The sequence below is a fragment of the Aulostomus chinensis genome, chromosome 11 (assembly GCF_037954235.1).
Source record: "Aulostomus chinensis isolate RoL2024-O1b breed Wild chromosome 11, RoL_Achi_v1.0, whole genome shotgun sequence".
Lineage (NCBI taxonomy): Eukaryota > Metazoa > Chordata > Actinopteri > Syngnathiformes > Aulostomidae > Aulostomus > Aulostomus chinensis.
This window is the reverse complement of record NC_141330.1, coordinates 7,109,291-7,133,791: the sequence shown is the minus strand read 5'-3', so window position 1 is coordinate 7,133,791 and position 24,501 is coordinate 7,109,291. Positions and strand designations below refer to the sequence as shown.

Sequence of the window (24,501 nt, the reverse complement as noted above, 5' to 3'; positions counted from 1 at the left end):
AGTGTTTGATGTCAAAGTGTTTGTCATTTGTCAGCTGGAATTCATTGCTCTTTAAAAGCAAAATAAAACATCCATCCATCCGTTTTCTACTGCTTATACTGTTAGGGGTCGGGGGGGGGGGGGGGGGGGGGCTGGAGCCTATCCCCGCAGCCTTCGGGCGAGAGGCGGTGTTCACCCGTGTCCGGTCGTCAGTCCATCGCTGGCAAATTGAAACAAGAATGTTCTTTTGAGTTTCACAATTATTGTATTTATAAGTTTATTGGTCCTTATTTAACTATGTGGAATGTCCACGAATATAGTGACACAGACGTTCCTTAGAATTTACGGCAAACTTTACTGACATCAGTGATGTAATCTTATTTCGTTTGGCAACTTTTAATATGCAAAGAATGTCATCATCAGTGCGCAACCATTTACTAGGGGGAAAACGTAGTTAAGCGTCGGTATTGGTCGAGAGTAGCTGTCAATCATGTAAGAATGTGCGTCATTTCCGTTGTCAGGTGGCGCTGTCGCTGTGGAAAGATGCGATCAGAGAGGAGCGGAGGCTTTTCCTTAATTGCTCATTTCTGTAACAGAGGTTAAACAATTCCAAACCAACTCCCTGTGGTCTCTCTCGTTTAAGCGAGGAACTTCGCACATCCACCCCAACATTTGCCCAAGAAATGTCGACGTTGTAACCGGACAACGCAGACTTTAACCGGTGGATTTGGCTCGAGGTAAGCGAGGTGGTGACTACGTTGCTATCTAGCTCTCTGGCACGGCTAGCCAGCTGTAATGTTACCTACTTTGTTTAAATGGCCTTCACGACGGCTGTGTAGCCTCCAGCTTGACGTTAGCTAACGTCAGCAATCCTATTAAAGCAACTCGGGAACTTGGTGCTAAAGTAGTCGCGGTGTATCGAACGCTATCTGCTGCTCCATGTAGTTTGCACAGAAAGCCTCTGTTGTGCTGAGCGTGCCCCCTTTGTGTGGCCGCCGGTGTGCCTTTTCTCTCAAACTGAGGAATTCAGTCAGCTTTGTTACCATACTAACTTTTAAATGTGCACTCACGCTTAGTTTTGATGTCATCTTGCGTAGTTTTACGTCAAATGCGGTGTGTTTTAGTTGTTCAGTCAGACGTCGCCTATGGTTAGGAGCACCGTAAAATGCGGCGTTCACACGAGTGTCACGGCTGCGAGGCACTAAGCGTTGCGGGCTAACGTTAAACAAATTACCACCTGGATACTCAAGTTAGTAGCTGCACAACTTCGGCATCCCGTCTAGTTTACACTGCTTGCTGCCAAAACCGGGCGCCGTCCAGACCTTGTGGTGGCAAAATATTACCGAAGTGTGATGGTCCGTGTTAGCATTTGTAAATATTTCTGCTCAAGTGACTTGGAGTGTGACCTTGTGTCCGGTTCACTGCCTTATTGTTGGGGTCAAGGATTGCTGTCATAAAATGCAGTCGCATGGATATATAACGCGAGATGTGGTCATTAGGTGACACGACTGACTTGTGTTTTGTTCAGGGATCAGAATTGAAGCGTGCATTGACCTTCCAGTTGCTTTATATCTTTGTCCTGACCTCTTGTGTTTGATCTATTTGTGGCATCATTGATTTTTGGATCTTACCACCTCACTAGCTTTATGGCTGATTTAGACTGTGTCTCACCCTTTTGTTTTCTACCAGTGCATTTATTTACCCCTGATATGAACTGTATGTTAACTTCCAAATTCATCATTTGTATTACGCATCACAAATGTATACATAATAAAACACATGATGGTAGTGCATCAACCATAGAGGTGGGGGGTACAGCTTGTGAATCCTTGAAAATATAATCTGAGCCCCTGTAACTTAAGCAAGGTTTAAGTAAGTAATCAACGACTTGGTACTTTAGAACATTTTTAAGTTGTAGAAGGGAAAACAACAAAAGTGCTGCAATGAATTGGAAGTTTAATAACAAGCACTGATGAATACCAGTATTTTTTGTGACATATGTGTCAGCTGTCACTTTTCAAAGCCTCGCTGATGAAGCTATAATGCTAAAATGATGACTTAAACAATCTACAACTGCTTTGGCAAATGTCTTTTGGCTTTATTTTGTTTGTCCGCCACTTGTTTGGCATTCCTAAGGGCCATACAAGTGGCGTGGAGTCTGGTGAATGGCTCTTGAGGACACCTATGTGGTTGATTTGTTCTGATACTATTTAAGGAGCTAACATTTCCCATGGGCACCAGCAGTGTGTCTCTCCTCTTTTTGTGTGATATGATTCAGAGACTGTATCTGTTCTTGTCCTCCCCCTGGTACAGTCAGAGGCAGAGGCGGTCTTGCTTGTGCGGTCATGGTTGTGCACAGAGGCGCCGCAGTGTCAGAAAATGATAACTCTATGCTGTCATCACGCTGATGTCATTTAGGTCAGTGTGCATTAGTTGGTTGTATTGACCTTTGCTCTGTAGATGTGTCAGGGGTTGGCTCCGCAGCACCACTGCTGGTGTTTGGTAGGTAGAAGAAAAGCCTTAGGCCCATGTGCCTTGCGTTGTGTTGCACCCTCAGTCAACCAGTTAGTTAAGGTCCTGGGTGCATGGATAAGTGTGTTTGTAGATACATGCAAAGGATCCCTGGTAACTTTGCTCGATCAGGGGGAATTGCCTACTTCAAAATTAGAGATGGAAATTTAAAAATTGCTTTTCAAAGCCTAATTTTGAAATAGAATTGGCAGGCAATTCATTTTGTTCACAAACTGTCTTAAACAAATTTTGTATACATATATTATACATACAACATGGCCATAATCAGTCATAACAGTATTAGTAATATTGATCATCGTTATTTGCAAACATTTTTCTGTTTGTCATATTTCTTACATCACTAAATTTATCTGACAGATTAAGTTACTGTTTACTTTTCAGATTAAATTTTTTTCACATGAATACAGGAGGAATGTGTACATTTCCAGATGGTGCAGTTAAAAAGCTTCATTAATTGATCAGTCAGTTGGTAGAATTAGAAACAACATGAGCTCCTTCTAAATAACTACACCAATAGAATCCTAATTTTGAATTAATGCTCATAGTAATATAAAGTTATATTGACAGTTAGTCTTAGGAGATGTTCTCCATAGAGTGTTTTTACTCACTAAACTGTAAATATGTATGTGTTGTATGAATTATTAATTGAATTAAAAAGAAATTTAAATGGCAAAGTTAGAAAGTATTCACAAAACTTTTTCCCCACTCTTAGCGTATATTCAGATGTCTGCAGTCTGGGCAGTTTGCACGAAATGCAGATGTGTGTGAAAACGCTTCTATTAGCAGCCGAGTGACTCAGTCTATGCTGAATATCAGCTGAACCTAAAAGTATGTCAGTCATAAGAGAAGTTGTCTTAAAGTGGGATTCCTGCCAGCACGCTGCTGTTTACACTGTTCAAACACATTTTTCATCAGGTTTGATCAGAGGGGATCAGTGATCGGGTCTGTGTTTTTAATTTCAAATCGGCTCTGCCCTGTGAATCACATGATCTTCTGTTGTTATCCATTGGGTTCATTTTGCATGTTGGAGAAACTGTTTGCAAACATGTTGAAAACAACAACCAGTGCAGAGTGTAATACCAGCCAACCAGGCAGAGGAGAGGCAAAATCAAAGCATAGACAACTGCATTTTGTTTCCTGTCACGTAGCCTCATGAATCCTTATATCAATTATCCATTGCTTTATCATGCTCTAATCTCGAGTAAGAAAGATGCTCGCTTACTATTGGCAGTGTGACTTTGTGTCACTCTGGCTTGTGCCATAAATGCTGTCAGAAAACCTCAGCTCATCAGACTCAGTGGGTGATGACTAGTGGAGATGGAGACAGATGGGCGAGAGACATGATGATGACACTGTCTGCTGTCTGGGATCACAAAAAGCCTCATGGAAGTGAGAATTCATACCAGCCCATACTGACTGCCAACTGTCCTGCCTCCTCTCTGCCCAAAAACGCCAACTGGCGAGTGGTGCACGATTGGTTTGAAATGAGAAAATGGCCCAAATTATTAGAAAAGTATTTTTTAGTTGTTTCCATTTTCTATTGAGTTTGTATTGGTGAGTTCTAATCTCACTGTCTGTAGTTTATAAGGAGCTTGTGATTTTTGTCTGAATCGCCTTTCTTGCTTAGCTAAAATGTGCACCAAAATATTAGTCAGTGACATTTGCAGATGTGCCACTTTCTGTTGCTCTGCTTGTGGACCTAACCTCTTAGAGGTGTGTGCTGTTGTTTTTTTTCTGCATGAGGCACATGTCAGATGCTTGGGGGCACATTTCATGCTCCTATTGGTGTCATCACCTGGACATTTAAGCCTTTCTGTCCAATGGAAACTCAGGACGGCAGCAGGGTGAATCATTCTTCTTGGTTCAAGGCACTACTTCCCTATTACAGGAAACAGATGGGGTTTCATCACATAGGAACTCACTATCAGTAAACAAAGCATACCTCTTGCTCTCTAAATTCTGGGAGGCAGATCTGCTTTGCCGGTTAAAGTAGTTTGAGTAATGATGTGTCACACTGTCACTGGTTCCTCTGGCATGTGAATCTAGTTTCCTGTCATAGTGTAAGGGCTTGGTATTTTTTGTGTGTGACAGCCTTGTTCGTACAAGCATGTCCTTTCATAAGAAGGTTTCTGCAGATAAGCCTGCTGTACAGATTTTGAGATAAAACATGCAGATTAAGACTGGAAGGATTTTCTTAACCCATGTCCACTGCAACAAAAAGGCTCAAGATGCGTATGTGGTACACTGTTGAGAACTAAAATAAAGAGGTTTGTGTGATGCATTCACATGAAAGTATTTTCCATTTAAATTGGAGAGTGTGTCACATAGGCATTGTCTGTTGGGAAGATTGAATCCGAGGTGTCACTCTTGACACCGGCAGCTATCATTCTGAATGGAGCTGTAATGGCCTCACATTCACACTGAGGTGTTGGTAAATGTGTGGGTGGGATATTTAAATTGGCTGGGAGGAGTTGCCCTGCATTTTACCCCCTTTCACTTCTGTTCAGTCTAATCGGTGCACATTCAGTCGGCCTGTAGGACTCTTGCTAAAGCTCTTGGTATTGTTTTTATTTTTAAACAGGCTATTTCTACAGTCATTGTTGGGCTCCAGATTAGTGGTGATATTCTTTGTCATTGTTTAGAGTTTGCGGTCTTGCAGTCAGATGTATCTTATCCCTATAACTTGACTATTTTTATTCTGTATACTAATCTGATTTGTTCCCTTGCAGAGCTCCAGTATGTCCAAGCGACGTGCGTCGGAGAGGGGGGCTGGAGAAACATCAGGCAGGTCCAGCAAGCTGCAGTGTCCTGGGATATCTGGCAATAACGCCAAGAGAGCTGGGCCTTTTGTCCTTGGTAAGGAAGTTGATAGTGTGGCTGAGACTGCATCCAGTGTGCAATTTTTGTGTTAATATTTGGACCTCATCCGAGTGCAAGAAATCTGGAAAGCTCAGTCTATGTCTGTGCTTCAAAGAGTCGCGGGGTGTCTGTGTGTAAGCACGCCTGAGACAAGAATGTGAAGAATTCTGCTGATCCCCATGACATCGGCCAGAGAGGTCTCAGTCTGTGTTGGAGGAAGGTTATTTCCTCCCTTTGGAAGATGTATTTCTCACTCATGCTCTCAAACTTGTATTTTTACTCTCCAACCCAACTGCAAAGTGCCAAACAAAACATTACACTAGGAGTGTTAATGGGTATGCAGTTTGTAATGTGTTGCAGTGAGAGCACACTCCATAGCCTGCCTTTTGGTCTTGCAGCTGTTTCCTTTTTTTTACTTGCAGGGCCTCGTCTGGGCAACTCACCAGTGCCTAGTATAGTGCAGTGTCTGGCCAGAAAGGATGGCACCGATGATTTCTATCAGCTCAAAGTAAGTGTATCATGTTTTGCTTTTGCCCCAAAGGCAGTGAGTGTAGCTCACCGCACGGTTCATTAATAAAATTAAACCTGCCATTCAGAATAAGCTACAATGTGTGTGTAGACGTTTGAACATTTGACCTTTTCTTTGTTGATGTATGATTTTATGGCCTTCTGTTTTAAGTGTGGCACAAACAACAAACCCTCAGCCGTACTGTCTGTTTATTGGGGCTATCCAATGTCTGTCACATGAGACAGGGCAATAGCAGAAGGGGCTAGAAGAGGGGTAGGTTGTGCCCCACCTGGAATGTCGACTTTTAACCCCCACGACCACGTAGTGAGTCAGTGTGACCCTCCCCTCATAGCTATGACTAAACCGTCTGTGTCAGCTTGTTTACTTCACATGTTCTAAAGCTTTTTCTCTTACATTCCCATCTCCATTCTACTGATAGTGCCATCTTTCCACATGCTAAACAGATATACATTAGTTGTGTCGTCAGTGATTAAACGGTGTCAGGCCTGATGATGACCCTGGATGGAATCTTGTCTGGCAACTGCTGATGTTTGCTTCATTTTCATCTATGTCAATGGCAGATCCTGACGCTAGAGGAGCGGGTGGACTCTGCTGGAGAGACTCAGGAGGAGAGGCAGGGGAAGATGCTGCTGCACACAGAGTACTCTCTCCTATCTCTGTTGCACAACCAGGATGGTGTTGTCCACCACCATGGCCTCTTCCAGGTTGACTGAGCAAAGTTTCTGTTGATATGCACTTAAATCGATCAAATTGAAAGACCTCTGTCGCTGGGAGTAATGTTAATCAATGACTGTGATTAAAACATCATCATTAAATCTGTCCCATCCCCTACACGATGAGCTGTCAGGTCTCCTATATCAATAACATACATGGAGGCAATGGAAGCTTATTGCTTCTGTCGGTAACTCCTGGGACTTACGGTCGTCGTGGCCACAAATTCAACCCATCTGCGTTCAAATGGCAGCACACTCTGACATTGTTCAGTTGGTTTCATTTTGAAAAGCCACACAAAAAAAAATACAACATAAACACCAACACTTTCCTCCATCTTGGTTTTACTACTATGATTGTATACAAGTCCAAGATACCACCTGTGGTACTATTTTGACACCTTTCACCCTTTATAGAGCAAGGACTGGTATGTATGAAGGTTAGTGATGCACCAGAAGAAGAAAAACCAAACTCCTCAACTACGTTGTAATAGGATGGGACCAGTCGGGTTTTTTAAGTGGGTTTACCCAGATTTAAAATCCCCTTGTGTACGTGGGTGTGTGCAGTGGGTAAAAGGGTATATACAAGCACTAATAAGATGATGCTTTTACCAGCTCACTAACAGCAGGTAGGTTTGCAATTAGCCCAGTCAGCTGCGAATGTTCCTTACCATGGTGGTTTCAATGGAGAAGTAAGCTCACTATTAAAAGCCATATTTATCTGTAGTCTATTCACAGCACAGTCCACTCACAATGAGCCCCCTCCCGTGCTCACCTGTCTTGCTGTCTGCCTCCCCCTCCTCCTAACTTTGTTATTGTTCCATCTGCCTCCTTTCTCTCCATTGCTTGTGTCTCTTTCACATCCTGTCTGTTCCACTCAGCCGGTGTTCTCACAATAGCAGCATTGAGACACACGCTCTTGATTCATTCCAGTCTGTAGTATTGATTGGATTATAGTGCATCTTCGCTGACAGAACCAGCTAATAATGAAAGCTATCAGAGGTGCAAGCTGCATCAAAAAAAAAAAAAATTGACAATCTGATGTAGTAATCAATGAGACTGTGACTCTGCATGGCCTGGAGTTGGTGGAACAATAATGATCTTTATTAGAGTGGGGAGGCTGCATGCCAACTAATCAGAATTAATTATCTTGATCAGTTGGTATAGCACAGAAATCCACTGAGTTGCAGATGTATTTTCCTTGTGTTTAAGAAGCCCTGTTTAACTGCATTCAGTCAAAATCTGCACCTTTCCAGATCATCATCACTCACATTTCTCCTCCTTTTTTGTTCCCCAGGATCGAGCTTATGAAATAGTAGAGGACATGGAGGCCAACAAGGTGCGCAAGATGAAGAAGCGGATCTGCCTTGTGCTTGACTGCTTGTGTGCTCATGACTTTAGCGACAAGACAGCAGATTTAATAAACCTCCAGCATTACGTCATAAAGGAGAAGCGACTGAGCGAGCGTGAGGCAATAGTCATCTTCTATGATGTGGTTCGTGTGGTGGAGGCCCTTCATAAGGTGAGTGAAACGTTAGCGGTGCATTTCATACTGTACACTTCACTATCTGCTGGTCCCCACTAAAAGTGCTGTTAAGCCATTGAATTCATCAATGAAGAAAGCTTTTTATCTTCTCAGCATTAGGTGACATTGCTTTGTTATTGTGTGCTAGTTGCACTTTCTGATTACTCATTCCTCATGCTCATGTGCCACTCCCAGAGACAAAAGGATTGTTTTGATACCAGTCATCCGCTAAGCACAAAAATATTTTTCTTCTCCCTCTTTCCCCTGCAGAAAAACATTGTGCACAGAGACCTCAAGCTTGGGAACATGGTGCTGAATAAACGGTAAGATTTAAGGAACTCATTTGATCGTGTTAGTTTGCTGGCCAGTAACTTGTCTCATTAGACGGGGTCAGTCATTTTAGCCTGCCAGTAAATCATTCTGTTTCTGCTCACGTGTGTGTGAGAGTCCTCTGCCGGCCCCAGCAGCCCGTATCCAGTGTGCACTTGGCTTTAAAACCGAGCAAGGGTCATATTCTCACACTAAAAGTGAGATCAGTCGTAGGAACCTAAAGCCTCTCACTTGTGCTTGACTCTGAGCCCATGTCTGTGGGTTGAGTAAAAGCTGATGATTCATTCCCTACGGTCAGATTTGGATTGTGAACTGGACTCTGGTGCAAAATAGAAAAGCATATGTCACCACTTTGTTCTAGGTGGGAGAGATGAGTGTTCTGGGAGGGAGGCACCCACCAGGACCCTGGTGCATGCACCTCAGGTTACAGAGAGCTGCTGTTTAGAAAGGCCCTGCAGAATAGAAAGCTACTTTTCGATAAAACCCTCTCCTAACATCCTAACCATATGTAAGTGTGAAAGAGATATTGGTTACATATTTTGGGGGAGAGAAAAGCACTTAAGCTGACTACTCCTGCTTGGGCTGCTTTTTGCTTTTTATTGTCCTAGTCAAGAAGCACTCAGTACAGATCGTGCATTAATCCTAACTATGGTAAATTTTCTCTGAAAAAGTTCCACATGCACATTCTTTCATACACTGATAAACATCCCACAAATCCAGTCTTTTCATTTGGATGGACATGACTAACACTGACACACCGATTTTCCTCCACACCCCTCCACATCCAAACGTGAAGCCATGCTTGCATCATGCACATGTGAGCATGATCATAGTTGTCTCACAGTCAGCTCTTGTACATGAACTTCATGTGAGTACATGCATTGACATGTCATTTTCCTGGCTTATCTTTTTACCACATGCACACTGGGTGTCTCCGTCATCAGAGCCCATTGACCCAACCAGCAGTAGCAGCTGTAGAGGTGGTAATGAAACAGAAGAGTGTTTGGTCAGGGGAGGAGGGTGGCAGTGAAGGGAGCAGACGAGCGGAACACTCCGTCCCAGCTGGAGACAAAGGAGAGGCCTGCCAAAGGCCCCATAGCTCAGAGCTGACTCACACCACAATGCACGTCACACACAGATACATACACGTGTGCGCGCACACACACACACACACACACACACACACATATAGTCATCATTTATTTACCTTCTATTCTCCTTTTTATTTTACACCCCAGCCCTTTCCTGCTTTCATTGTCTTTATAATTTGTCCCCTTTGTCACATCCTCTGCATTTTCCCAGTCCCCATCATGCATCCCACTTCATTTGCTTGCAAGTTTCCACTGACACTCCACCCTGGATGTGAATAAATGTACAGTCAGATTGGGAAGGACATGGTCAATAAAGTCAGACAGATCTCCTCCCCTGCTTCTTGTCACAGTGGAAAAGGCGCTGATGCTATCAACAAGCTCAGCAGTTTATGCAAGAATGATGCGATTTCCTCTTGCATAGCAAGCTGTTATGAAAGCAGGATGTAGTAAATCAATTTGCAGGGTCATTGACTATGTATGTTGGAGCTGTATTGACTTCCTACATTTTAGATCTATTTTGAAGGGGCCATGGCCATTATGTTGCTTCTGTAATTCTTTTTTTTCCAGAGAGCTTCAGTCAGTGTACAACAGCAATATTGCACAGATTAGTCATACTGACTGTTATTTGTGCAAATGTGTTAATGTGAAAAACATAGAAAATGTCTACAAAATATGGAATTATGCAAATGTTTTATGTAAGAAATCACCATAATACAATTGAACTTACCTTTGAACACATGCATGGCATCAATGACAATATGTGGCCTTGAAACAACAGTTCGGAACTGTTCTGCCAAATTAAATTTGCTGCTTTTTGTACATTTTGCCCTGCATTTAACCTGCTTTCTCACCAGCTTGTGTATTTTCAGCAAAATGTTGCTGGGAAGGAAGAGAAGTTAGGGGGGGATTTTTAGGTTTCTGGTTTCCTGACCACCCAGGATCACATGACCAGGAAGCAGAGATCGTGTGGTCTCTTCAGTCCTCAGGGACCCTTGCCTCACGAGGCAAACATGCAATTTCATTTACCCAATCTCCGGTGCAAGAATAGAAGCCTGGGTCGTGATGCACACAGACAAAAGAACAGACTCCTCCATGAAGGAAGCTTTTATTGTCAAGGGTCCTTGAAGCATTGCACTCTGTTCCTCTGGTCTCTACTTGAGCAGATCACAAGGCCTCTATATGATTTGATCACAAAAGCTGTTGAAGAGTTGAATCACATAAGAAGCAGGGAATTATGTGGACTGAATGTTCTGCTGGAAGATTAAGATTGGAGCATTTGGTTGAAAATTGAGTGTTTGATAGGAGTTGGCTCCAGACACTGTAACGGGAGCAGTGGTTCTGTGATGGAGCACGGTGTGAAAATGGGAGAAGCAGTTGACCTCAGACTTTTAGAAAGTGGATGTGGATGAAGAGCATAAGCCAGAGAGGATCCAGGCTTTGCCCTGTGGCTGTTTTGTGTGTGCTCATGCCCCCGTGCATTTTTGTGTGCACTTGCTGGTACACCATGGGGGTGATTGTGCGGCTATACTTGAAGTTGCATGTTTGTGTACATATTTCAAATCTTATTGAGCTTCATATATTCGTTTGCCAACCCATCACCATTCAGGCTTAGTCATCAACAATTATCCCAAACCACAAGTTGACTCATATGTTTGTCAGAGTTGCTTCTCTGTTTTTTTCTTTCTCTTCCACAGAACATAGAAGATATAAAACTGTGTTTAGTCACACTCAGCTTTAATAATGTTAGGTTTCACCATGCCATAAGCAAACTAAATTTACCTGGGTGAGTCAGAGCAAGAAAAGCTCATTGTGCCACATTGTTTCCACAGAAACCAAATTCATCAAACATTGCTTTTAACAGCTGTGGGTCTTTAGGCTTTTGAAGCGCCAGTGTGTCTGGAGTGACCTTGTTCCTTAAATGTCAGAGACCTGCTGCAGGACGATGGCCGGTGGCTACAAGTGTATCGTTGATGAGAAACTTCCATCATGTTTTAAAGACCATTCAAGTAAATACTCACTTACGTGAATCTGTTTCATATTTCAAGACTTCAGAAGTATCGGAACAAATCTTGCTTTTTTATGAAGGAATTTTTTTGGAATAAAGTCATTTGCCATTATTGGGTTGAAGAACAAGTAATTTTACAGTCTAGCAAATATAATTAATGGCACATGCTGATAACTGGCACATTTGCGCTGTTTTAGCCCTACCTTTCAGTTGGTTCAAACTTGGTAATCCTCTCCCATGCACGGGCTCCATTCATGTACTGTGACTCATAAAAAGAAATTAATCTGCTGTAATGTCACTTTACTCTATTGTTGTTTTTGTGTTTGTTTACTGTATTTCTTACTGAAGCTTGATAAATTACATTTGAATCTCTAAATGCAAAGGTCAGGGAATTCATTGAAAAATATAATTAATTGCATTTGCACGTTTAAAATGGAATTAACTAGCTGCAATTATCGTATTAAGTAATGTTCAAGAACAAATAGTTTTTAAACAAACTTACGGGACAGAATCAGATGGACTATGAGACCTCAAGGCCGTTTAAGATCCTGCTTGGAATGTGAAATGGCTTATCTGAAATTGTTTTACACTTCAAAGTTTCATCTGATCACTTTCTGCAAGTACAGCATGAGAAGATGTCAGAGTTTTCCTCTACTTAGAACACAGTTCTGTGCCTTGCAGTGATACTGATGTATTTTTAAGATCCAGTGAACCATACGACTGTTAAAACAACGCAGCATGCTAGTGAGCTCTCCCGCTCACTGTCAGCTTCTGTTTACTTCTTGCTGTAAGTTTCATACTCAGAACTTAAATTTTGTATGATGAGGAAGGCTGCTTTGCCACTAAGTAATTGTCATCGTTTGATCAAGTTAAGGACAGAATACGGAGTGGTGTCTTATCACTTGTGGCAATCTTTGGAAACTTAAGTGGATTTAAAAGTTGTGTAGGTATTCATTATTTGTGTGTGTGCTTGCAGGACACATCGAATTACCATCACCAACTTCTGCTTAGGAAAACACCTGGTTAGTGAGGATGACCTACTGAAAGACCAGAGAGGAAGTCCTGCCTACATCAGCCCTGATGTATTAAGTGGTGAGTGAAAAACGGGATATGTTTCACACACGCACATCAGACACTGCATTTCTCAAACACCACGCAAAGTGTTGAAAAGGAGTTTTCTAAAATACGGTCATGTGGTTTTCATTGGTTCCTCAGTCCAGACCCGACAGCCCCTCGGTCCTTTTTCTGCAGTGATTGACCATGTGTACCCTTGTCAGGCAGGGGTATGGGGGGTTCCTGGCATTCTGTTGTGCAACGCTTCGTCTTGTGTTTGATTATGCAACAAGAGAAGGTTATGTTGCAATCTTGGACTGACAAAATCTTGGAAAAGTCTTTTTTTGTCTGTGTAATCATTATGATGTTGCATTTTCTCATGGTATGTGTCTACTGAGGAAGCCACTTTCCTCTTTGTGAGAAGTGTTTCCTTTGTCTGTGAAAAGAGGAAATCCTTTTTTTTTTTTTTTTTTTTTTTTCTTGCTGTACAATGTTCATTTTGGTGAAGTGAATGCACGGGCCTGAGACCAGTCATCAAGCACCGTGATGCTTGTTCACACCATTCATGATTGACCAGGGTTCTGTCCACTTGTAAAAATTGATTTTGAAATCTTCACCTTGGACAGTGCACAAGAGTATTCTTCACCTTCAGCCACTGAGAGTCTAGATAAAACCAGTGTGTGTGTATCAACATAACGTGACAGGCACACAATTAAACAGAGCTTCGGTGACTCACGCACTGATGACTCACCAAAGGGAAACTACTCCCATCCACCCCCTCCCCTCCCATCTCCATCCTGTGTGTGTGTGTCAGAAGCTTTAACATAATTGCCTGCTGCTGTTGCTGCCGCCTGCATGGCTGTAACAACACTGCCTGTAGTTATGCACAGCCGTGATCCCTCTGCCTTTCTCACCAACTTATCACCAATCTGTGGCTAATGGTTCAGTGTTAATTATAAGAGCAGTTTTCCCCTTTTTAAAAGACGCTGCTGTGCTGGAAACTTCTTGTAAACATAACAGATGCAGAGTCAATGCTTGTGTTTGTCTTTGCTCATCCTGTTAATCATTAGACTTGGTGACTTTACAGGAATATAACGGGCTGATTGCTCCTGAGTCACAGAGGGCAGAAATTGTCCCTGTATGAAACAGTTTATTTTAATCTTTATGGCCACTCAGGTTTACCGAATTGTTCATATATCGAGGAGGAGTGTGTACAAACAGTATATCAATATGTTTCGATAATCATTTTCAACTGCACGTTCCTCCCTCTCGCTGTCTCGTTCCCAGGTCGGCCGTACCGTGGTAAACCCAGTGACATGTGGGCTCTCGGTGTGGTCCTGTTCACCATGCTGTATGGCCAGTTCCCCTTTTATGACAGCATACCTCAAGAGCTCTTCCGGAAGATCAAGGCAGCCGAATACTCTATCCCAGAGTGAGTACTTGCCCTCTCTTTCAGTCTGGGATTCATAGACATTCATCCAAAACATTTCAACTGAACTGCTGTTTCTTCTGCACACTGTAAGGGAGAATTACAAATGAGCTAGAGGGCAATTGGAGGCTGCAAACTCCCACAATATATATAATGCATTCTGCTTTGGTTTATGTTAAAACCCCTCCACTAAATCAGGCAAAACTTGGCCCCATATGTTTTGCTCACTCCTGCTAACAGATAACTACGTACTGTTGTAGCTGCTAACTCGAATTGCAGTAACTGAGGGCTACCGAAGTACTTTCCGATTTTTTTTTGTCAATGAAGACGTCATTGTCAATTGAAAGTATCCTTATGAGTTTGAATTGAAGAATTTTGCACCTCAGTAGATTCTAGATTTAAATATTTCAACACAAAACATTTGCTGAACCTGAAGCAGTGGCAGTGCTTTATAGACTGATGGTTTCATTTTGTAAATGACACTGTCCCTTGCTGTTGGCCTCCACCTTTTCACAGGGACGGCCGTGTGTCTGAGAACACAGTGTGCCTGATCCGTAAGCTGCTGGTGCTGGATCCTCAGCAGAGGCTGACTGCAGGAGAGGTGCTAGAGTCCCTCAGTGACATCATCGCCTCATGGTAATTGCTCCCCCTGCTGGATATGAGAGAAATTATTTTGAATGTGTTGATCTGCAAGTTTTGGTTTAATTTAAATTCTAGGCCGATTGGGACGGGTGCATCAAACATGCACATCTTAAATCTCAACACTAATGTTGAAAAATAAGTTTACTTCATGATAATGGGACAGAAGCTCCAAGAATACCCTCATTAAAGATCATCACTTCTGGATGATTGTTGGTCCTTCCGGTTCACATTAAGACAACATCTTTAAATCTGCCCCCCTTCTTCAGTGGTAAACAATTCTTCCATCAAAGTCCAAACAATGATGTGATGCACAATGTGATGCACAATGATTCTCGAACTTTCAAAAGTTTTAGTGACGAGGTTACTGTTGCTTATGACAACGCAACCTTCAGACCCAGCAGGAAGTGGTCTATAACCAGAACCTGAGTGCCGGGTGGCTGCTGAGAGCACAGCAGGTGGAAAGCTTTTATGCACACCTGGAAAAAGTTCAGAATACCCAGGGGATGCTGTGTTCTGCACAACATTGCACGAAAAAGGTGACCATAGTCGTGCCCTTGATACAGGAACTTTTCAGATTACTTTTATTAAATTGTAAAACACACAAAGCCAAATGGATTTTGTGGCCATTTTGAGGTGTTTTCCTTCCCGTTTCTCTTTTATCCCAATTTCACAACACCTGTGAAAGTCTTGGGTGGTTTATGGTTTGCTCATGTGACAGATGTCCTATTGAAGGGTTTATTGGGCATCTCCTGCTAATCATACATTTCCTGGCACATGCATCCAAACTAAGATTATAAGTAATTTATCAAATATGAACCTGTGGAAGAACAAGTTCCCTTAATCAATCCGACTTCTTATTTTCTTCTAGTAAATGTGTGCAAGAATGATATGAAATTTAAAAAAAAAAGCTGTATGTATGAGGACCATTGTCTGTGCATAAAAATCAAATTGTTGTGATATTTGAGAAACACATTTCCATTTGCTGGTGTCATATGTGTGCCTTTGTTGATGCCTCCATACTCCGGCCATGCAGTGAATGATCCTCCTCACCGTTGTTGTTGTTGTGAATCGTAGGCAGTCGGTCTCTTCGATGAGTGGCCCCCTGCAGGTGGTGCCGGATATTGACGACCAGGTCAATCACCCAGAGCACCTACAAGAGGTGAGATGACATCACAGATCTGGGCTCATAGCTCATCAGATCAAGTGTTACAGGACTCTGAGCTGAATCTCTTTTCTTCCCTGAGGCCAAGGCAATAGAAGAGTCTTCACAGTACGAGTTTGAGAACTACATGCGGCAGCAGCTACTCCTGGCTGAAGAGAAGAACACTATCCACGAGGCTAAGAGCTTTCTCACCAAGCGTCACTTTGGCAGCATCCCACCTGTGAGGCGGTTGGGCCATGATGCCCAGCCTGTCAGCCCCCTAGATGCTGCCATCCTGGCACAACGTTTCCTCCGGAAGTAGTCCTCAACTACCCATCTCAGAGTCTCTGGCTTCCCAGGGAGTCAAGAAACCTGCAGAGTCCAGAGAAGACTGAGCAGTGTAAACCCTAAACCTGAACTCGGGGCCCCATCCTAAACCAGGGTACAGACAGCCCCATACATAGGTGGGCTTTGTTGAAGCTAGATGGAGCAGGTATGAGGCTGGTGACAGGACTAAACTGCCAACCCACCACTTCATCCCCATGTGTGAGAACCCCCAACAAGATAGAGAGAGATGTGGAAGCAGATCTGAACCAAAGGTTCTCAGCTCACAGTCAGATCTCCCTGTGCAACCAACCTTAGGGCACAGTCGCACATGGGGATGACGGGGGGCTCTGCCTGGAGAGTCCAAGAGACCATTAATCCCATATTCCTCCTCTTCCTCTTCTCTCCCTACCATAACACTTTCCCATCAACTCTGGATCTCCTGAGCAAACGGGACCAGAATCATGTAGCAACCCCTTCACTTCCTAGTGGTTAATGGTATCGCCTCAAGTCAGATTACCTGATCACAGATGTCACTTCTCTGCACCTCCAGTTCACCTCTCTCGTTCCTTCCTCCTCCTCTCTACTGTTTTCCCGATGAAAAACTGATCCAGACTGATCCGGTCTGGAACTCTGACTTCAAATCAATCTACCTCTCTGTCTCTCTTCTCTGTTGGTAAACCATGCTCACTGTTCAGAGACAAGGGATTGCAACAATGGAGTCTCGATGCCACCAGTGACATAAAGCATTAATGTTTTCTGTCAGTGATAATGCTTTGAAACCCCCTCAGCGGTTTCAAGAAAACTGAATAAGCTTTTTTATTATATTTACCTTAAGTAGCATTTTTTCCCTACCTTCGAAATTGAAGATACAAAATATCAAAGTGTGTGTACAAGCATCCTTTGATATTGGCAGAATGCATTGTCTCCTGCTTTGCGCATCCCTGTGGAAATCTGTTTAGCATTAGGCAGCTAGTATGAGATACCTGGAAGTCACAATGCCAAGAACTGAATGGGACAAACTTGTCAGATCCTCTATGCCACGGCATGCCATCACAGTGAAGATCAGGCACCGTCATGTTTCTATTGCCAAAATCATGTCTTAAATGATTCTTAGCCAAGGAACTGGTACCCACCACCTCATTCAGAATCCAACGGCTTCCAGGTATTCCATCTCCCTTGTTTCTCTTTTATCAAGACAGATCATGGGACAAGTGTTTTTCAGTATGAATGTGAACTACCATTCTACGCTTTGATGTGTCTGGCAGTATCCATGAGTGTGTCGGTGTGTGTGTTTCTGGCCGGGGCCTGTCAAGCTGTTGGCCTCTGACAGCGGCAGACCCTCTAAGCTATCCTCCAGTCTTTGTGTTCTGTTATCTGGCCTGCCTCCACGGCAGACACTGTGAAAACCAGAGCAGGCTTTGCTAAGACGGGGCTTGACTGAATGTTTTAGTGATCATCCCGAGTCAGGATCGTACGTCTATAACCATTCTCAAGCCCTGGCTCTAGCTCCAAGTGTACATGCATGTATTATCCCACTACAGGCTCTCTGAGAGACCAAAAGGTGGTGTTGATACTGTAATATTTCATAGAAAAATGAGAATATGGATTTATAGGTCAAGTTTAGTTTCTGGTTGCCTTGGCTTGTGATGCATTCTTCTCTTTTATCAAAGTGTGTATTACAGCAAACCATGGCGAAGCTACTAACCAGTGACTGTTAGGCATCTGTACACTGCAACTTGCCTTTGCATAGTGGTATCTGCTTTAGGCCGTCTAGACTTCTTCCTATTTATATTCATACTGTTTGCATGATCATAGGCTCTGGAATATTTTCAACTTTCTCTCCTCATTCTTTTTACCTTGTAATTTCAATGTTGATTTATTTATTCACTTGTGAAGACGTTTCCCACCAACCACTGGGGCTTGGATCACATCGACGAGGCCCCGCATCTCTTTCTGCTCTCACAGCTGTAACAAGTGTTGTTTACCCCAGCAGTGGTTCTCCTTTAGCCATCTCATTTTGATTCTTTCAGCCACATTCATGAAAGAGTAGCATTTTTTTTTTTATCTCCTCTCTCGATTCCATAAATCATTTTCTTGCCATATCGCCACATCGTGTGGTCAACTTAAGCTACACTAATAACAAGACTGACCTTTGCATAGTTCTATTTTTTACGAATTGCAAAATGATACTCTCACACAATCTTGATTGACCGTTGTTGTTTTTTGTTTTGTTTTTTCCCTTTTCCTTTTTTTTTGGAGGGGGGGGGGTGGTTCTTTATCATTATCCCTGAATTCCAACTCAAGGCTGCACTCTCTGGCCAGTATGTAAATATGTACCATCAAAACTGCGCCAGTGGTATTGTATGTAGTTTCCACCCAGTCGGATACCATCTCTGCTCCAACACATGTCGATTGACGTGCATTATCGGCCACGTTGGCCGTCCACCACCACATTCGGAGGCTTAAGTACAGAGAGCTGTCTGCTTCCTCCCGCCTCAATGTGAATTTCATGGGTATACAGCAGTATTGTAGTCATCCGTTGTTCATGGACCTTTCATGAGGACGGCAGCCATTACTGAATGCTGACATTAAACAATCGTCTGTGGAAAGTGTCTTACGCCATCTTCCATGAGGCCCAATGAAGCCCAACTACAGAATAGCAACCTGAGGTTGAATATCTCCTTGATGTAGGTGTTATTATCTGTGCCCCACCACCCAGCCCACTCAACTAAAAGTGTTTCTAGCTCGTGGATTGTACCACACTCAATGTTTGTTTTACACAGTTGTATCGGTAGACTGCAGTGTGGTTTGATAAGCATGGAAATAGTGTGAGGTTAACCTCTGTGTTAAACATGTGACTGTTGCATGATCTTTGAACTTGCAAGGTGTGCCAGAGCAACTGATTGACTCCGTCGGGTCCTTTCAATTGGATGGAAGCTAAATTCTCTGACTAATTTATGAGTTTTCAATGATTCCCCCCTCCCCTTCCCCCTCCCCCTCCCCCGCCGCTTCTTCTGTCTTCAGTATATAACTGATATACTGCTGACTGTTTCAACTGGAAACTTGGTGCAAGAAATGAAATGTGGTGTAGTTTAAAAACCCAATGGGATAATGTGTTGTAAGCTGCTTGGTCAGAAATGGGCATCTAGAAACAGAAAACTGCGTAATTGTACAGATGATAAACACGTTTGTATAAAAAACATTATTTTTCTACTTCATCAGATCTCTACATGCATGTCAGCAATAAACTTTGATATGGAAACAGTCACAATGGTCATGTCTTTGCATTGCAATACTTTCTATTATGTCCAGCAGGGGGAGTGGTTTCTTAAAAAATGAAACTACAGACAGCAGAGGTGCAGTCAATCTCACTCTACTGATCTGAATACTTTTATTTCGTAGTTTCCACATATTTCTCTTGCAGATGTAGATAATAATGAAATGTTGTGTCGCACCAATCATCTCTATATGCTTTTACATGATGAGGTCTCAAGCGTCTGGGTGAAAAATGTTGAGAATATAGAATAATCGCCTCTCTGTGCTTCCACACAGCCTCAGTCTTGTGGTGAGTGGGTTTCTAGGTAGACATGCTCCAACAGGAAGTCTCCTGCTGACTCGGACAGCACCGCGGGACCCTGTGGGCTGCTCTGTTGGTCCCCCGCCTCCAGTCGGGCCTTTCAGTGCAAACACCCTCAATGAAGGGAGCATTAAATCCATTAGGATCATGTCAGTCTTGCCAAAAAATGCACAGAGATACGCATGGAAATCTCATCATGAGCAGGTTTGACAGGCGTATTGGCTTAAATCTGTGATAATTACATGAGCAAGTCGCAGACAGCAACATAGAATCAGAGTGTCAGACATTTCTAAACTAACATGTCTACATTTTACCACGAAGATGCAGAAAGCACTTTAGACAATTTATTTATATACATTAAACCCACACAACAACAAGAGATCTCAGGAGGTGGCTCTGGATGTATTTAAAAAAAACAAAAAAAAAAACAGTTTGAGACTCACCGCTTGCTGTTTACAGTGAATCACTTCTCGCATCTTTCTGAGAGTCAAGTATATGTGTCTCTGCTGGATTATTACATCGTTGCATTACAGCTGTGTGGAAACGTCCAAAGATCTCAAGGGTCAAAGTTCCACAGATGCTTTCTGTCCCTGTAAACCACAAGCAGCTGGTCTCGAGAGGGTCCGTCCTGGACTCATGAGCACCGAACAAACCGGCGTTCATTAAAAACTACGTCAGTCATCTGAGAAGTTCTTGCTTAATTACCTCGGAGAGTATTACGTTTTCAGCGGCGAAGGGTTTTATCCAGCTGGATATAGATGACAAAGGATAAATAGGGATGCACATTTCCAGATGTGTGTATACTGCAGTATTACCAAAGTTTGGTGTCCTTGTATATATTACTAGTAGCAGTGTATTGAACTCCTCAAGAAAAAAAAAATGGATATGTAAGTGCGCAGCTGCCTCTGCGAAGTGTGTTTGTGTGTGTGTCTCCAGCTGTGTCCAACATGCTGCAGTTTTACAGCCTTTACTGACAGACCCTTCAGAACACACACACAACACATAAACGCTTCATGGTTATTCAGTGTTTGAATGCAGTAAAAACAAAAGTAAAGCCCATTTGCAGCTGATGTGATCACGGCTGCCTGAGGAGAGGCCTCAGCTGAAACAGTACTGAGGAGTAATTTGTACTCTGGATGGTGTTAAAGGAAATGCCAAAGTCCATTATAATCAAAAGAATGTATCCCAGGGGTGACGCATGTGCTCAGCAATGACAGTTGGACTAATATGATGTATTTCTGATAGCAGCTCCAGATTGGAACCGAACTCTAAGAGAAGCACGACTGACCACATTGATTTAAATCTTGATATTCTCTGTGTGTGTGTGTGTGAGTGTGAGAGAGAGAGAGAGAGAGAGAGAGAGAGAGAGAGAGAGAGAGAGGACTCTACAGAGGACGTTTCAGGGTCATTTCTATCACATGGGAGTCATAAACATTAAGAATGCATTTCATTTCAGTCTGATCCCACGACAACATCGCTGTCTCAGGATTCTCTGACAAAAAAACCCCACATTTCTTGATCCCACATGAATTCAGTTGAATCGCGAAGAAGTAATATCCTGTGAATCCTCAAACATTTGCAGTTTGTTTGCACCGAATGCCTCTCAGACTCATCGACACGAACAGATGAGATTAGCAGCATGGTGACTTGCACCTATAGAGATGTTGAACTAAGCTCATTTTTGTTGGCGCGGTGTCATGGCCGCGGGACTGCATACGGTCCCCACATGAGCAGCTGAGCAGCAAAGCAGGAAAACATCTGCCAATGTTTTTTGTTTTTTTTTCTTTTCTCTTGACTTTCTTTCTCCGTGCTGTCAGTCTTGCTCATTTTTCAGAGCTGTTAAAAACAGAGGATAAAACAGATGATCTGAAAATGGCTTGTGAGATTACTTTGTCTTCAGATGCAAAGTAAACGGTTACAGCAGCCGCACTAGCATCTTAGCTGTCTAAAGTGTTGACATATCCTCATGTTATCTTTGTTTTCATTTACTTTGCAGTTTGTTTGATTGCTGTCTGCCATGTTGTCTGACTAAAATAGGACTTTGAAAAGCAGCGCCTACGTTTTCCTCTTCAGAACACCCGGGATCCCTCAACACGACACCAACATTTCAGACAATAAAATAAACGAGGTAACAAAACCGCTTTTCCTTATTCGTGCCACATAAAAGACTCTTCAGTCGCAGATGTGGCTGCCGTTGCAGAGGCAAAGACTTTATTGGGGCGCGTCCACACGTCAGCAATGAGAGAGGACAAGTAGTCAACACTGACCACATATGATCAAATCTAGCTAGCTAGCTATTGTAAAGTATACAAAATGTGAAGCAGCATATGTCAGGTGTTGTAGTGAATAAGCTTCCATTCCCCAGACATTTATCTTAGCAGTGACTGTGCACTTGTTGTCCTCCTCCTATCTTAAATGACTCTCTGGTTTAATCGTTCATAATTCATAAATCCTGTATTATCACCACATTCTGATTTATACCTTTTTGGTGACCGCTGAGAGCAGCTAGCTTACAGTGCTAAAGACAAGCTAAATTAAATGCATCCAAAAGTGTAGTTTTGACTTTTGCCAGTGAATTAAACAAATGACATACGATGTGATAAATGGTGATCTTTTAAATGTTTGTTTTATCAGTTATGTATTTATTTATTTATTTCAAATGTCTCCAACGCCAGGCGAGCTCTTTCCCCTGCAGTCTGCTGGTTTATGTCATCCATCCATCCATTGCCTTCTGCTTATTCCTGCTAAGGGTCGCAGGGGGGTGGAGCCTATCCCAGCGGCTACAGGCGAGAGGCGGGGTTCACCCTGGACAGGTCGCCAGTCCATCACAGGGCCAACACATAGAGACAGACAACCATTCACACCTACGGTCAATTTAGAGTACCAATCAGCCTCGTCCCCTCTTGATGTCTTTGGACTGTGGGAGTAAGCTGGAGTATCAGAGAGAACCCACACAGGAACAGGGAGAACATGCAGACTCCATACAGAAAGATCCCATGCTGGAGCTGGGACTTGGACCCGGAACCTTCTTGCTGTGAGGCGACAGAGCTGACCACTGCCCCACCGTGCTGCCTTTATGACATCCATATACATATTTGTATGTTATCCTCAGGAGCACAGAACTGCTATCAAACATGAAACATCATTTCAGCCGGATGAGAAAAACATGTTTTACAGTAGCACTCCGTCAATGGGCTGATATCAATGGTGCAAGATAAACTAAAGGCACTGAGGAAACAAATTCATGACGCTGTCTTGCTGTTTCTCACTAAATCATTAAAAAAAGTTACTTTTACCAGATGTCACACAAGTTTAAACCTTTTTTTTCAGCAGTTTTATAGAGTTACTTTCGTATCTTTATTTTGTCATCAAGCATAAGAGCTCTGCAAATCAAAAGGAGTTTTCTTTCTTTGGCAAATGAGTTTCTTTCTTTCCAAAGACGGGTCTTAAATGGCCGGTCTCCGTCTGAGTCTGAGTCTCAGTGACAGCTCGGCTAAAAACAAGCTAATATGTCTGTCTTGTTTCAGCACAACCCATGAGCCTCAGATCAACAGGAAAAATAAGCTGTTTCACAAAGAAGAGTTGTGGCTTCGTACATTTTTAATCAGCATCTTTTATGATTGCAATTTTGATAGTTCTGCCCTCACATCTACAGAAATATCTCCAGCTGGATGTGTAATGTAAATGAATCCAACTAGATGTTAGACGCAGGCCATGACCGCTCTTACTCCTAATCATCTGAAAGCCATCAGTCTGAAGCTGAGGATTGTTTACAGCTGCTCTCTGTCTCCCCGTGACCTTGCACTCTTCTGCAGACGACTAAAACACCTCTGTTTCATGTCCTTTTTTAGCGATGACATTTTGGGACGTCTGCACATTCATAATCAGTCTTCAGAGAGTCTGGATTTGAAGTGACGGCTGTAATGGTCCATATAACTTGCATATTTTGTCTACATATGGCTGGATATCACGCTGAGATGTAGCACGCTGCTGTATAAATCTTAAGAAAGGGACGAGGAGAAGAGACGATTTCGCTTTTGCCTTTGTTCTTTTCTCTACTGGCCTTTCACCGTTTCTTATTCTGACTGAATTTTACCGTCCACCTCTTCATGCCTTCTACCCCATCAATCAGGAGCAAAGTAGGAAATCCAAAATAGCACCAGAATGAGTGTGTCATTTTCAAACTGTCCGCTAACTCTGAACATCTGGTCCAGCAGGGAGGAGGGTGACCCAGTCAATGGGAGCCCTTGTCTCCCCTGTCAGCACCGCAAGAACAGCTCGCCACGAGGGGAACAAGGAGGCGTGTGTGTGTTGGGCGTGAGTGTATGGACACACACTGTTCATATAGGTCTGATGTCTGACAGCCATCAATAGGAATAGCGTGTGTTTGTGGAAGGAGCTACTGTGGTATGAAGTCTTCATTCTGCTGTCAGACTTTGACTTCCTGCTCAGTAAAGGATAAGACGCATTCTACGGATGTGTCTTTAATGACGTATATCCATATCACAGCCCCACTACTTTTTTTTTTTTTTTTTGGACATTCATTTCCTTTATGCAGATCTTTGCAGGCAGACACTCATCCTCAGTAACATCGAGGCCTAAAAAAGTTCTTGTTCTTCTAAGTGTATGAGACGGGAGAAAACATGGAGACGTGAGACACGGCGGCCCTCCCGGTGTCATCGTCCCAGAGGCCTGCTTCAGCTTTTCCTCTGACTTGTACTCTCCTTACCTGGTGACTAAACCAGTTTCCCGAAATCACGACTTTGCAAAAT

At 43.0% G+C, this 24,501-nt stretch overlaps 1 protein-coding gene and 1 long non-coding RNA gene across 2 annotated transcripts; both read left to right on the top strand.

Annotated features, from left to right (window-relative positions):
- The first annotated feature begins 485 nt into the window (after positions 1 to 485).
- On the top strand, positions 486 to 19,413 carry stk40 (serine/threonine kinase 40). The gene is made up of 11 exons (XM_086218017.1): positions 486 to 716; positions 5,241 to 5,367; positions 5,793 to 5,878; positions 6,460 to 6,603; positions 7,907 to 8,131; positions 8,405 to 8,457; positions 12,537 to 12,652; positions 13,901 to 14,045; positions 14,559 to 14,678; positions 15,759 to 15,843; positions 15,929 to 19,413. Exons 2-11 carry the CDS (start codon positions 5,250 to 5,252, stop codon positions 16,145 to 16,147), a joined length of 1,311 nt encoding a protein of 436 aa, XP_086074143.1. The 5' UTR covers positions 486 to 716; positions 5,241 to 5,249; the 3' UTR covers positions 16,148 to 19,413.
- Positions 8,527 to 12,505, top strand: LOC147253034 (uncharacterized). Its single transcript, XR_015118402.1, has 3 exons — positions 8,527 to 8,972; positions 9,073 to 9,115; positions 9,409 to 12,505. It is a non-coding gene; the product is annotated as an uncharacterized LOC147253034 (long non-coding RNA).
- Positions 19,414 to 24,501: the final 5,088 nt, after the last annotated feature.